The 14,620-nt window shown below is 40.9% G+C and overlaps 1 protein-coding gene and 1 long non-coding RNA gene across 4 annotated transcripts in view; both read right to left on the reverse strand.

The window, feature by feature from the left end:
- syt1a (synaptotagmin Ia) overlaps positions 1–14,620 on the reverse strand; it is a 237,515-nt gene that overhangs the window by 24,100 nt on the left and 198,795 nt on the right. For all 3 annotated transcript variants that reach the window (XM_086146649.1, XM_086146648.1, XM_086146650.1), the window contains 3 exons: positions 7,196–7,363; positions 6,009–6,176; positions 614–731 (listed from right to left, as the gene is read on the reverse strand). In XM_086146649.1, coding sequence (XP_086002775.1) covers positions 614–731; positions 6,009–6,176; positions 7,196–7,363 — 454 coding nt within the window. The remainder of the gene's footprint in view (positions 1–613; positions 732–6,008; positions 6,177–7,195; positions 7,364–14,620) is intronic.
- On the reverse strand, positions 10,997–12,225 carry LOC147233972 (uncharacterized). The gene is made up of 2 exons (XR_015106149.1): positions 12,073–12,225; positions 10,997–11,569 (listed from the first exon to the last, which is right to left on the reverse strand). It is a non-coding gene; the product is annotated as an uncharacterized LOC147233972 (long non-coding RNA).

A 14,620-nucleotide genomic window follows, 5' to 3' on the forward strand; every position in this document is an offset into this window, starting at 1 on the left:
GCAGTGTTTTGTATATGTGCATGTGTATGTGTGAGTTTGCACTCAAGATGAAATGATGATCCAATTGTTTTCTCAGAAAAGCAGCAAAGAAGAAAAACCAAAAAAGAGTTGAACTGGCAGAAACAAACACTTTCTCTCACTGATTTTCAAAAGAGCTCTTAGGGATGTCAGGGAAAGAATATAAATAATATAATTTTTTTTTAACCTTTTGCTCATTACATTTTTTTCTAGTTATCAGGTCATGATTAACCATCAGTCTGGTAACTTGTTTGCAACATTTGAAAAACCCTGCCTTCTAATTGCAAGTATTCCACTTACATACCAGTTCTAATTTGTGCACTAGCTCCTCTGGTTTTAGAGACCCCAGCATGCCAATTTGATTCAAATTAAACTTTCAGCTGAACCTCGACATATCAGCCTCGTCTTATATGGACTTTCATCTAGTGTACCACCTATCGTGGAATTGTGGCTCAAGCCACCAGCACCATCACTTTGAACTAAGTGTCAGACTGCCATTTGTTTGAGGTCAAACACCAGAATACACAGAATCTTCAATACTATATTTCTTCTTAATTGGTCTCCACCATGAACTGGCCTGTTCTAGGCCCCTCACCTGACAAGCCTCCCACATCCATTTTCTTCAGGTTCTTGGCCTCCAGGATGACCACTGTCAACTTGCCGGCAGTGGGGACATAGCGCAGAGAGAAGCAGATGTCACCGAGTTTCTCTTGCTGCAGGAGAGATAACATAGCGGCATAGCCTTGTGAGAGCAAATCAAAAGCTTTCGGGTTCAAAAAATTTGAAAAAAAAAAAAAAAAAGGAAAATTGATACCAGCAACTGTGCTTCCATACAAATAGCTCACATTAAATTGCAGCGGCTCAAGTGTTTACAGTAATTTCATTTTAAACGAGTGTTTATAGGCATCGGTTTTACATCAGTTTTAAATAATTAGTTCCCTGCATAAAGTGCTGTCAAGATGTGAAAAATAACATGTTATTTTGTACGCCATTTTTTTTCTTCTTTCCCTCCCTGTCATGACTCGCCTTACAGACGATTTCACAGGCTCCATTGTTTGAAAAGTCTCTCGGTGCAGCAAAAAAACATTGATTGATTGATTGATTGAATTGAGCAGATGCTTCATTTACACTGTAATTAATAGGAACCTGCACTCCTTGATTGTTGTATTATTGCCACTGAAAGAGCTAATTAAATGTGGAAAAACTACAACAGAGATGTATAATAAGGAGTAGCTGAAGTACAATTTACGTCAAACATACCAATCAAAGAGATTTCAAAAACAAAAAAAATGATTTCAGAGAGAAGACAAAGCATATAAACGCCATAAAATGAGAAATTAAAACATTCATTCTGTGTAACAAGGGTGTCAAACTCATTTTCACCGAGGGCCAAGTCAGAGTAATGGTTGCCCTCAATGGGCCACATGAAACGGTAACAATGTAAAGAAATGTATTGTAAAAATAAATGTATCTACTCCTTAATGTTTAATAACTCTGAATTTGTTATTCATTCAAATCCATAATGTTACTTATGCATTCCAATCTTGAAAAAGCCTTCCATTTGCATTGACCTTTCTCTTCCTGGACATTTGGGAATCATTTGTATTTCTCAATTCCATTTGTTGAAAAATTGTATTGATATGGATACACTGCGATCTAATGGTGGGATGCTGTCACTTTGAGTGGCACATGAATTGTGCGAAATGTAGTTTATGGTCAATGCATGTGTTTGACTTACTTATTTTTAGACAATCAGACCTTTTAAGATGTCCTCACGGGCCACATAAGATGATGTGGCAGGCCACATTTGGCCCACATGTGTTTGACACGTGCTGTATAATAACACTTTCTTGAATTTAGTGAGGAAACAAGTGGGTCTGGAATACTTAATTATGATTGGCTGAGAGACGCTCATGGTTTTCAGGTGTACTATCTCACAGGATTGAAGGGGGCTCAGGAGAGTTGGAAAGATAAATTGATTCATTTAAATTAGAGGAATGTAGACGTAACACAATTTTGAAACTATTGTTTGGAAATATAAATATCATTAAGTTAACTTAGCAGTAAAAAAAAAAATGTTTTTTTTTTAAATTGAAAAACAGTTGCTTATTTGCAAGTTGCTTTTTTCATGAAAAGTATCAAACTAACCATTTTGATTGTCGAGATTTTTAGGAAAATTGTGAAAAAAAAAAAATTGTCAATAAATTTGAGTCGGCAACTAGAAGCTAGACGGAAATTATATAAAAAAGCCCCCCCCCCAAAAAAGCACACTTGAAAATATTCAGAAATTAACAGAAATGTTATGAGAAATTTCCAATAAATGGGCTTTAAAATCATGGCTTACTCGAAATCACCTCCAAAATAATACATAAATTATCAGCAAAACTGGAAAATGATCTATATTGAAGACAAAAATAGTTGGAAATGATCGATAACTGCTGAGAAGATTAAAAGACCAATAAAGAGCGAGCAGTGCTTTTAGCATCCGCCAGATGTGGCCACCTTTCAACTACAAATCTGCCATTGTACTGTGACACAACTAGCCCATGTTTCATTTGCAAAAATCAGGACATTCATGATGGTCCATAGATACCTCTCTGTCATTAACACATCTTGGTCATTTCTGATCTTTTTAATCTTTAATGTTGTTAAAAGCAATGAATGAAATGGTTGTGGTGGACAACAGCTTGGTTAGCCACAACAATCTGCCACTGACTGTACTGTTACAAAACATTGCATACTTCTATTTCATGAGAAGGTTATAAGTCTGCCTTTTGTATTTCCCAACCCTTCATAAAGTTATTTAAGGCAAACTATGGCCTGGGGGCACATCCGGCCCATTGGTCTTTTTAATATGGCCCGCCAAAGAGTGGTACAGAATTCATACTAGATGTGATTGATTTAATGGATGTGGGAGCTCAAACAGGAGATTATTTCATTTTTGGGGCTACTTGAGACCACTTGAGAATTTTCCTGAGCTGAATGACACAGTTTGGCTTTGTGATTTAGTTTTTACTGTGGACATACTGACACACATGAATGAGCTGGACATGAAGCTAATAGGGAAAAACTGGTTTGTGCATGAAATGCAAGAAAACGTCAGAGCCTTCAAAACCAAGCTGGTTTTCTTTTCAAAACAAATGTCAGGCGAATCCGATATGTACTGTTAATAAATGCGTTGTTTTTATAGGTATAGTATCTTGCGCTGACCCAGCCGTCTGACAAATTTTAAAAGTCAATTTGGCCCTTGAGCCAAAAAATTTGCCCACCCCTGTTCTAGCCAGTGTTTACTTTTTGGGTAGCTGCTCAACTAAAGTATCAACTATCTTGTTTTCTGTATCATTTATTTATTTAGTAAAATTTTTTAGTAACATTTTGATAGATTTATTTATTTATGTTTTTTTTTTTACTTTTACTACATTGTCATCTTAATTGTTTTATTTCTATTGTTTCTTTTAATTCTGTATTTTGTGTATATGTTCATGTCTGTACATTGTCATTGAATGTCAAGTAATGGTAGCATGAATTGGGCTAAAAAATGTATTATTATTATTATTATTATTATTATTATTATTATTATTATTATTATTATTATCATTATTATTATTATTATTAAACCCCTATCAAATTGCCAAACTTACATGACATAAAGTATCTTTACCAAATGGCTTTTAACGCTGCCATGATTCTACATGATGAAGCACGAAGAAATACACATATTTCACTGCATAGGGGTTCAAGGTCGGGAACATGCATAAAACCTATAAATAACACTGTGACAAATAAAGTGCAGCACGTCAGTGAAAACGCTCCCTCGCACAACGATTCTACTCACAACCACCTCTCATATTTTAAATCTCCCCTCACTGTATTTGTTTATGGGGCTGTTCTAACACCAGCTCCTGCTCAAGCGCCACGGCACACTAGTTGAAAATCACTGGGCTAAATGACAAACCTGATCTGCTTCATTCAGCTCAGTAAATGAAATAATCCCCTGTTTGAGCTCCCACATTCATTGATCCAATCAATCAATCATTCACATCAAGTATAAATTCTGTACCGATCTTTGGCGGGCCGGATTAAAAAGACCAGCGCCAATCTTGACAGTTTTCTCATATGTACAGGCAGAGTAGGTCTGGAACACACTCTTGAATTACAGAAACCCATTGTGGGTGGTCTTCTGTCTTGACCAGTTGGTGTAAAAAGACAAAGAGCAAGAGAGAAGGACAGAGGTAGATAGAAATAAACGTATTAATGTTTGCATTTACGGTAAGTCCTTCACAGACCTTCACATACACTAACTTACCCATCTGATTTTTAAGACAATGTCTCTTGCACCTGCTTATCTTTAACTTTCGCTGTTAAATATTTATTTTTCTTTATATTTTTGTATTTAATAAATGACAATTTACTAATTATTTAATATCCTTTGATGTGAGTGATCAAAATAATTATGGTTTTATGCCACTGCTGTCAGTTTAAGTCTTAGAACTTTCAGTTTGTACCTTGCACGGTGTCTCACCTCTCAGTTTGCATTTATTTCATGAAAACAATTTGGGAAAATAACACATGGTAAGATGATATTATCATAATCATTAAAATTATTGGAACCACTGCTGCTTTTAACAATATTAGCATGATTAGCATTATTACTGGGATAATTAATGGTAGGGGGATTTAATGTAAATACTATATAAATTCATACAAAAACACTGATAGTAAAAATAATTAATAATTTTGCAAATCAAAATATTGTAACAACAGTTTTATAAAAATGTAATCCTATTTTCAATTAATTTCCTTTTTTCTTGATACTTGGAGTTGGAAAGAGGTAACAAACAAATAAAAACAGCAAACATTAAACATGTTATGACTCCAGAGATATTCTGTACTGAGCTGTTAATAGAAACCCCGAAGTTGACCTGGAACAGCTGGGGTGTGGCTGCAAACCACTGGGACATGGAGAAGGAGGAACCTCACCGCAAATATGTCACATCCTGTTTAGATTACCAGCCACTAATCATAGGCCTGGAGCTAATAAATAAGTGCTAATAAATAAAACATTTAGTCTTTTTATCTCTTTAGAAAGCCAGGGCAATCGTTTTTCCCAACCCCTGCTGCACCTCCAGCTCAGCATAGAATTGTCAGGTGTGACTAAGCCCAGGAAAGGTGTACCAGCGCCCTTAAGTCCAGCGACACCGGCAGACATTCCACAATGTTATAATTAACCTTTAAATCAAACCAACGCAATGCTAACAAAGAATGGTTCCCCTGGCAACATGTGCTATATGCCTTGACATTTACCACGAAAATTGAATCTCCTGAACTGTTGCCTGGAAAGGCAGACGTCCATTAATTGAAGGGGAAGTGTGGACATCAGATTAAGTGACATTTCCAGGGGAGATGGATTACCTTGGCCGCCAGCCGCACTTTTGGGTTCAAGAGCAGTCAGATGGGCAGGCTGGTCCGGTCCAGGACACGTGTCAGACTCACAGAAAGTCAGGCCTACGATGTATTATGCCGAATGTAGACTGGACACATTTGGATTTTCCTCAATCTCAAATTCCAAGATGAGAGTTTTTGAAGTGTTGGCAGCTACAAAGACCAAATTAAAATTGGCTAAATTTCCTACGTTTCAGTAAATTTAGCTAGTTTATAGGTAATTTCCCACTGCTTTCCCTTCTTCATTCTCACGGTCTTGTTGCCAGAAATTTGTTCATTTTTGGGTAATTTCTTGACAATTTTTTCTTGATTTTATGTAAATTCTAAGGTAAAATTTTTGCAGATTTATGGGTTAATTTCATGTGATCTCAGACTATACATGTCATGTACCAGGTAATTTCCCATTTATTTAATTTTAATTGTTTTTAAATCATTCCAAATATTTTATATTTTTCTGTTTTTTTTATGTAGATTTTGGGTGTGATGTTTTGGGAACATTTGGGAACTTAATATTTTTTGTACAAGTATAGTATTGATGAAGTCCCTACCTCCTCCTTCTCGGCACTCTGCAGGTCCCGCCACTCTTCTGTTATATGGCTGAAGTCTACCTTGTTCATGGGCACCTTGATGTCACCGATGGCGTCATGCTTGGAGAAGCGATCAAAGTCATACACCGTCATCACCAGCGTCTTCCCACCCAGCTCCACATATGGGACCTACGGTTAGTCAATTAAATATGATCAGAAATCATCTGAGACTTATATTCATCATGAAAAACTGATCTAATCTTTTTTGGTTTCTAGTTACTTTTCTTGAAGGCTTTTGGGCCAAACCTGTCAGTTAAGGTCCTCGTCTGGAGCTGTGGAAACATTTATCCTTGTGGGTGGTTGGTTGCTGCACTTTCCAAACAGCATAATAACATAGTGAGCCCACCTCAGGATCAATCAATCAACTGATTATTGGAAAATAATCCCCACACTAGCCTGACTCATGACTCAAAGGCTAGCCTGAGATGAAAGATGTTGATCATTATGTGCCTTTAAATCCTTGGGAAGCCATGACATCACCTAATACTAATAACTATGCAGTTTATCTTAGTTCGTGGATGAAAAACATTTATGCAAGTGTTATTCCAACCAGACAGTTTTAAAGCCCTTTGATATTGAGATGTACAAAAATGCGAATCAAGTGAATATGCAGGGTTAAAAACACTTGAATATTATCTTTCACCCCCCAGTTCTGGCTCTCAACTTTCACATCTAATCTGATTTTTTTATTTGACATCACACAGATGAAAAAAAAAGCAGTTGCGCAGAGGGATATCACATCCCATAATGCTTAGCCAACACCGAACACCTGGTGAATGAATCATAAAAACTTTCCCCCTGACCATGGACGCACATCCATCAGAGTGGGGGTGGGTGAGGGCAGGCCATGCATCTGCTCATGCTGATCCCATCACTTCCTGCTCCAATGCGATTGTGTGCGTGTGTGTGTGTGTGTGTGTGTGTGTGTGTGTGTGTGTGTGTGTGTGTGTGTGTGTGTGTGTGTGTGTGCGTGTGTGTATGTGTGTGTGTGATATTTACTGTCAGTGGCTGGCTAATGTGCCAGCTGGTTTCTGTGTTCTCACCTTTTCACAGCTGCATGCAAATCAGGCTGGGGGTGGAGAAAATCAAGAGCGTCTACAGCTTTCAGTGCAATGGAGTTTGAGGAGAGTGTGTATGGAGGGGGGTACCTTGAAGGTGAACTGCTCATTGAAGACAGGATTGAGGGTCTTTCTGTGGACTTTGGTTTCGAACTTCTTCTTTTTATCGGGCAGAAGGTACACCTTGACGTAGGGGTCAGACGTGCCGCCCATGTCCATGGCAGGAAGCTCTGCTGCCTGGATGATCCCAACTATGAGCTGTGGGAGAGAGAAGATCTTTCGTTAGATTTTTCCAGGAGAGTTTATCTGCAGCCCAGTCTCAACCCAGCCCGAATCTTGTACGTCTGAATTGGCGGCGGCGCTCCTGGACAAACAGTGCATTCACTTTCCAGGGTGGATGTTGGTAAAGCCTCCTCGTGTTCATATTTGTCAAGACAATGTGAGGAGTCTGAACAAAATATAAATAACTAATAATTGCCTCCAGGGGGCAAATACATTTTTTTTTAATTTGAATAAGGTTATATTATGTTAAAAACATAATTTGAGAGTAGTTTTAAATGAAACTGTAAACCACACAATACTAAATACTATGCTTATATATTTTTAATTCTTAATACTTAGTACTTAATTCAATTACAATTCAGTATCAATACTTTGATATTTTCTTGACAATTTTAAATACTTTGAATACTTTAAAACAATATAACTTTTATTGTAGAGCTTTTTTTAAATTATTTTGCATTTCCTACAGCCACCTCTGTGAGCTGCCACCTTACTGTGGTGGAGGGGTTTGCGGGTCCAAGGTATCCAGGTGGTAGCTGGAGTGGGGGACCTTTGCTGATCGGCTGCAGACTCTGGCTCTTGGGACATAGAATGTCACCTCTTTGGCGGGGAAAAGAGCCTGAGCTAGTGCGTGGGGCTGAGAGATTCCAACTAGATAGAGTCGGACTCACCGCGACACACAGTGTGGGGTCTGGAACCATGCCTCTTGAGAGGGCTGGACTCTTTTTTATTCTGGAGTTGCCCCCGTTGAAAGGTGTGGGCATATTGATGCCCCCCCCCAGGGCCTACACATTTGGGTTCAACCCGATGGATGAGAGGGTCCCCTCCCTTGCCTTCAGGTCAGGCTACGGGTTCTGGCTGTTTTTTCTGGCTATGCACCCAACAACAGTTCAGTTTACCCACTCTTCTTGGAGTCTCTAGAGGGGCTGCTCCTACAATGCTCCTACAGGGTACTCCTTCATTATGCTGTGAGACTTCAACGGTCACATGGGAAACAACAGTGCGACTTGGAAGGGGAGGAACGGCCCCCCCGATCTGAACCCGAGTGGCGTTTTGTTATTGGACTTCTGTGCTTGTCACAGATTGTCCATAATGAAAACCATGTTCAGGCATAAAGGTATTCATATGGGCACTTGGCACCAGCACACCATGGGCTACATTTCTTTGATTGACTTTGTGATCGTATCGTCGGACTTCCGGCCATATGTCCTGGAGACTCGGGTGAAGAGGGGAGCAGAGCTGTCAACTGATTACCACGTGATGGTTGGGAAGAATGCCGGTCAGACCTGACAGACCCATATGTAATGTTAGGGTCTGCTTGGAATGTCTAGCAGAGTCCCCTGTCAGAAGGAGTTTCAACTCCCACCTCCGGCAGAACTGCAACCACATCCGGACGTTGAGTCCGAATGGGCCTTGTTCCATGCTTCCATTGTCAAGGCGGCAGATTGGAGCTGCGGTCATAAGGTGGTCAGCGCCTGTCGGGGTGGCAACTTTCGAACCCACTGGTGGACTCTGGCCGTGGGGGATGCCATGATACTGAAGAAGGAATCCTATCAGGCCTTTGTGGCCTGTGGGGCTCCAGAGGCAGCTGACAGGTACCGCCTGGCCAAGCAGCATGCAAGGTCCCACATAAGGAGGTGGACCATGTGGCGGGGGAGAGGGAGGTCTGGGCCTCACTGCTCAGGCAGCTGCCCCTGCAACCCGACTCCGAATAAGCAGGAGAAGACGCATGGATGGATGGATGGATGGATGGATGGATGGATGGATGGATAGGTGGATTTCCTACAGTTTTAACTGATTAATTAGGTAATTGATTAAAAGACCTGTGGAGTCATATCTATTTTTTTGTTTCTGTCCCCCCCTGTGGGCCGAGTGTGGTATTGATTTTGCGTTCTGCAGGCAGAACAGAAGAAAACAATGATTTAAATACAAATGTCCCTTATCTTTTAAAATAAATGGGACCGCAGAAAAAATGCTGACCAGGTCAGATATATTAAAAAGATATTTAAATGTTTAAAAAATGAAAATCCCACTACTGTTTTCCTATAATCGTTATAATCATACCATTCATTGTTACCAATAGTCAACAATATTGAACAACTAAAAGAATCCCCACAAATTGTAGTTTGAAAGAACAGTACTAATATTTTAATTATGAATTTGAGAGGTTATTATTATACTGGACGTTCGGCCAATTCCCCTTCCCCTGATGTTTTTGCTTAAATGCGTGTTTTCAGTTGTTGACGTGTGTTACTGGATCCTGGCGGCCACATAGAGGTCAGAGAGGTCAAAGAGGTCAAAAAGGTCAGGCCCTGGCGGAGCGATGGAGGAGAGATTGACCTCCAAATCAGCGCTGTTGCTCGCCGGTCTCTAGAGATGCACTGCTGGTCGTTGAAGGCAGAACCGGACAATAAAGCTGTGGCGCTGTGCAGCTGTCTGGGGTGATGGTCATTAACCAGCAAAGACAGTGTCAGATGAACGAAAATGGCAGATGAACAGCGATGGAGTGAAACGTGGACTCTAGGCTGATTTTTAATCACTTTTCATTCTTTTCTTTGCATTTTTTTAAATAGTGATATCCAAATTCTTTATGAGTTTTCTTTCCTGCCAATTCACTCCACAAGAGAATAAACACTTGTAAAACAAGAAGTTAGACGTCGCCGGCTCCGGATGTCTTTCTGTTTGTGGTTTTTAAACCACACCTGGCTAGCCAGCAGATCATTTCAACCAAAATGGCCGTCTGCGGTCAGGAGGCAGCTGGAAACAGGAGAAGCGGCTGGCCCAGATCGGTACAAACTCTGTTAAAAGCTCATCTGCCAAACCCCCTCATCCGATGCTGTTTCTGGTTTGTCATGCACCAATTGATGCTTGTGCTTTGAAAATCTGCCTCTCTGTGCCTCCTCGCATTCACATTTAACTCAATTAATGACATTATGTATGCCTCCAGGGCAGCTGCGGGGGAGGTGGGGGGCCCCTGACGTAACCGTGCATCCGAAGCCCCAGCTCCTGTTCAACTGATGTTGCATGTATGTTAGTATTTGTACTTCCATGGTGAAAACATACAACGGATCGCAAACACACACACGTAGCAACACACACTTGCAAGACTGTAATCGATGACAAAGTCGTCACATTGAGTCACCCTGCAGAAATCGCATTACAGCTATTGATCACATTACAGACAGATATTTCTTATTTTAGCATGCAAATTGTACAAGTATTTACAATTTTTAACTATATGTTCTAACAATAAGATTTATGTATTCTGTAATTATGTATTCTGACTCACTGATCCCACTTATGACCTGTGACAGAAGTGCAGCTTGGAAAAAGTAAATACATAAATAAATAAATAGATGAATACATATATATGTGTGTGTGTAATGCAGCCTCAGGGCAGCACGGGAATACAGGCCGGTTTCTCCCTGAGCCAGCCTTTCGGGAACATGGGCCAGTGTCTCCCTGAGCTGTTCCCAAGCCCGAATAAAGGCAGAGGGTTGCGTCATGAAGGGCTGGGCTACTGTAGGTCAAAGAAGGAGAGGAGGAAAGTGTGTTCAGAAGCAGAGAGAGAAGAGAAAAGGCAAGAGTCTGGGACCAAGAGGGGGGACGTTTAATATTGGGACTATGACAGGAAAGGGTAGAGAGTTGGTCGACATGATGCAGAGAAGGAAAGTGGATATGCTGTGTGGAGACCAGGTGGAAAGGTAATAAAGCTAGAACCTTAGGAGCAGACTTTGAGTTGTACTATCATGGTACTGACAAGAAGAGAAAGGGTGTAGGAATTATCTTGAAGGTGTTTGTTAGGAATTTTCTGGGGGTGAAAAGAATGTCAGGTAGACTTATGAGTCTGAAACTGGAATTGAAGGTGTGATGCTCAATGTTGTTAGTGGCTATGCCCTGCAGGTGGGATGTGAGTTTGAGGAGAAGAAGAAGTTCTGGAATGAGCTAGATGAAGTGATGCAGAATATCCCCAGAGATAAGAGAGTGGTAATTGGTGCAGACTTCAATGGGCATGTTGGTGCAGGCAATGGCAGCGGTGGAAGCTGAAAAGGGAGGAGTGTTGTCTGGGTTTTAGGGAAGAGTTGAGAAAGCGTCTGGGTGGTAAGGGTGAGCTTCCAGATGACTGGATAACTACAGCTAGTGTCATCAGGGAGACAGGTAGAAGAGTACTTGGTGTGTCATCTGGAAGAAAAATAGATAATGAGACTTGGTGGTGGAATAGGAAAGTGCAGGACTATATACAGAGAAAGCGGTTAACAAGGAAATGTGGGACACAGAGGACTGAAGAGAACAGACAGGAGTACAGGGAGATACAACATAAGGCAAAGATAGAGGTAGCAAAGGCAAAACAAAGGGCGCACAATGACTTGTATGCTCGGTTGGACAGTAAGGAGGGAGAGAAAGATCTGTACAGGGTTGCGAAACAGAGAAATAGTGAAGGAAAGGATATACAACAGGTCCGGGTGATTAAGGATAGAGACGGAAATGTATTGACAGATGCTAGAAGAGTAATGGGGAAATGGAAAGAGTACTTTGAAGAGCTGGGGAATGTGGGAAATGAAAGAGAAGCAAAGGTAGAAGAGGTGACTATTCTAGACGACAATGTTGCAGAGATTAGTAAAAGAGAAGTGAGGAAGGCATTGAAGAGGAAGAAGATGGAAAAGCAGTTGGTCCTGATGATTTACCTGTGGTGGTGGGAGGTATCCAGGAGAGGCAGCCGTAGACTTTCTGACTAGTTTATTCAACAGGATCTTAGAGAGTGAGAAGATGCCTGAAGAATGGAGACAAAGTGTGATGGTGCCAATTTGTAGAAATAAGGGGTATGTGCAGAATTGCAGAAACTATAGAGCAGACATGTCAAACTCAGGCCCGCGGGCCAATTTTGGCCCGCACTACAATTATATTGAGATGATTTCAAATATGTATTACATCTGGCCCGCCGGCCCGTTATACAGCGCACGTACCGCTAAAGGAGCCTACACATTGAACGCGTCAAGCGCTGGGTGGCGTCAGCGCAGCCATTCATTGTGTATGTGCGACGTCAGCGACAGAGCGCAAGTCCGCGCTGAGGCGCAGAGCGTCGCGCAAGGGAGGCGTTTGACGCCTTGACGCTTGACGCCCGATTTAAAACATTTTTAATTCGAGCGTCAAAACGCTATGACAACATCTACGCGCGGCCGATAGGAGAGCAGCCAGTGCTGGGGGCGGGAGTTCCCGATGTGGAGCAGGAAGCTAAGCTTAGCTGCTGCTAAGCGATAGAAGGGGCACTGCCGTCCGCAACACTTTTCGTTTGTGTCTTAAAAATACGAGTACCGGAACTGTCTGTGTTGATTGCCGAAAATGCCGCGGCATTGGCGATACTCGGGGCTCGAAGTGTCGGCATTTTGTGTGGCCGTTTTTAATTTTTTATTATTTAATTATGATTATTATTTCACCAGTATTATACCAGTCCTTCTTGTCAGTTTTAACAATTTATGGATAAATATTATTTTATTTACTGATGGGATGGTCTGTTCAAAGTTGAAAGAGATATATTTTTTTTTAGGTGTTGGCCTTGATGGTCTGTGATGAAAAGATTTAGGTTACAATTAAAATGAATAAAGTTAAAGATATAGAAGCCTGATATTTTTTTCAGTTTTTGTTTTTATTATTTTCTTAAACCTGTTCTGGTTTCAGTATTTAAGCAAAAATTCAATTGTAATATATTAGGATGGTTAATACAGTAGTTTACTGTATCTTAAAGATAATAAAAACATAAATAAATTAATAAAAAAAAAATGGTCTGGCCCTCGACAATGTTCTTTTTTTTAATTTTGGCCCTCTGTGAATTTGAGTTTGACACCCCTGCTATAGAGGGATAAAGTTGAAGAGCCATACAATAAAGTTATGGGAAAGAGTAGTGGAAACTAGACTGAGAGCAGACGTAAGCATTTGTGAACAGCAGTATGGCTTCATGCCTAGAAAGAGTGCTAAAGTTGAGATACTTGCGTTGAGAATGCTAATAGAGAAGTACAGAGAAGGCCAGAGGGAGCTGTATTGTGTTTTTGTAGACCTAAAAAAAGCATATGACAGGGTTCCAAGAGAGGAGCTCTGGCATTGTATGATGAAATCGGAATGGCAGAGAATTATGTTAGACTGGTGCAGGACATGTATGCTAGCTGTGAGACATTTGTGAGCTGTGCTGTAGGGGTAACAGAGAAGGTCAAGGTGGAGGTGGGACTGCATCAGGGATCAGCTCTGAGCCCCATCTTGTTTGCAGTAGAGATAGACAGGCTGACAGATGAGGTTAGACAGGAATCTCCATGGATTATGATGTCTGTAAATGACATTGTGATCTGGAGTGAGAACAGAGGACATGCTGAGGAAAATCTAGAGAGGTGGAGGTACGCACTGGAAAGGAGAGGAACGAAAGTTAGTCCCAGCAAGACAGAGTATATGTGTGTGAATGACAGGAACTCCGGTGCAATGGTGAGGCAACAGGGAGTGGAGATCAAGAAGTTGGAGGATTTCAGGTACTTGGGGTAAACAGTCCAGACCAATGGAGAATTTTGAAGAGGTGAAGAGACGGATTCAAGGAGGTTGGGATGAATGGAGAAAAGTGTAGGGGGTACTATGCGATAGAAGATTATCAGCCAGAATGAAAAGAAAGGTGTACAAGACAGTGGTGAGACCACCAATGCTGTACAGCCTAAAAACAGTTCCAATGACAAAAAGAAAGAAGGCAGAGCTAGAGGTAGCAGAGATGAAAATGCTGAGCTTCTCTTTGGGAGTGACCAGGATAGACAGGATCAGGAAAGATTCCATCTGCGGGACGGCTCATGTTAGATATTTTGGACAGAAGGTCAGAGAAGCCAGACTGAGATGGTTCAGACAGAGAAGGGAGACCAAGGAGAAGATTTATGGACGTAGTGAGAGGGGATATTAAGGTTGTTGGTGTGAGAGAGGAGGATACAGAGAATAGGATTAGATGGGGAAGGTTGATTTGCTGTGGCGACCCCTCAAAGGAAAAGCCGAAAGGAGAGGAAGAAGATTTCTCATTCTATCTTTCTTATTGTTATTCTAATCATAATTATACAATTGCTTATTTTAGGTGTTGAAAATAGATGATATATTTAGACTATAAAACAGCGAGACAGCTGTGTTCACACGTTTCAGATTACAAAGAAGCAGACTGTGTATCTACGTGTGTGTATGTTTCCTGTGTGTGTGTGTGTGTGTGTGTGTGTGTGTGTG

The sequence above is a fragment of the Fistularia commersonii genome, chromosome 5 (assembly GCF_037954325.1).
Source record: "Fistularia commersonii isolate RoL2024-O1a breed Wild chromosome 5, RoL_Fcom_v1.0, whole genome shotgun sequence".
NCBI classification, from domain to species: domain Eukaryota; kingdom Metazoa; phylum Chordata; class Actinopteri; order Syngnathiformes; family Fistulariidae; genus Fistularia; species Fistularia commersonii.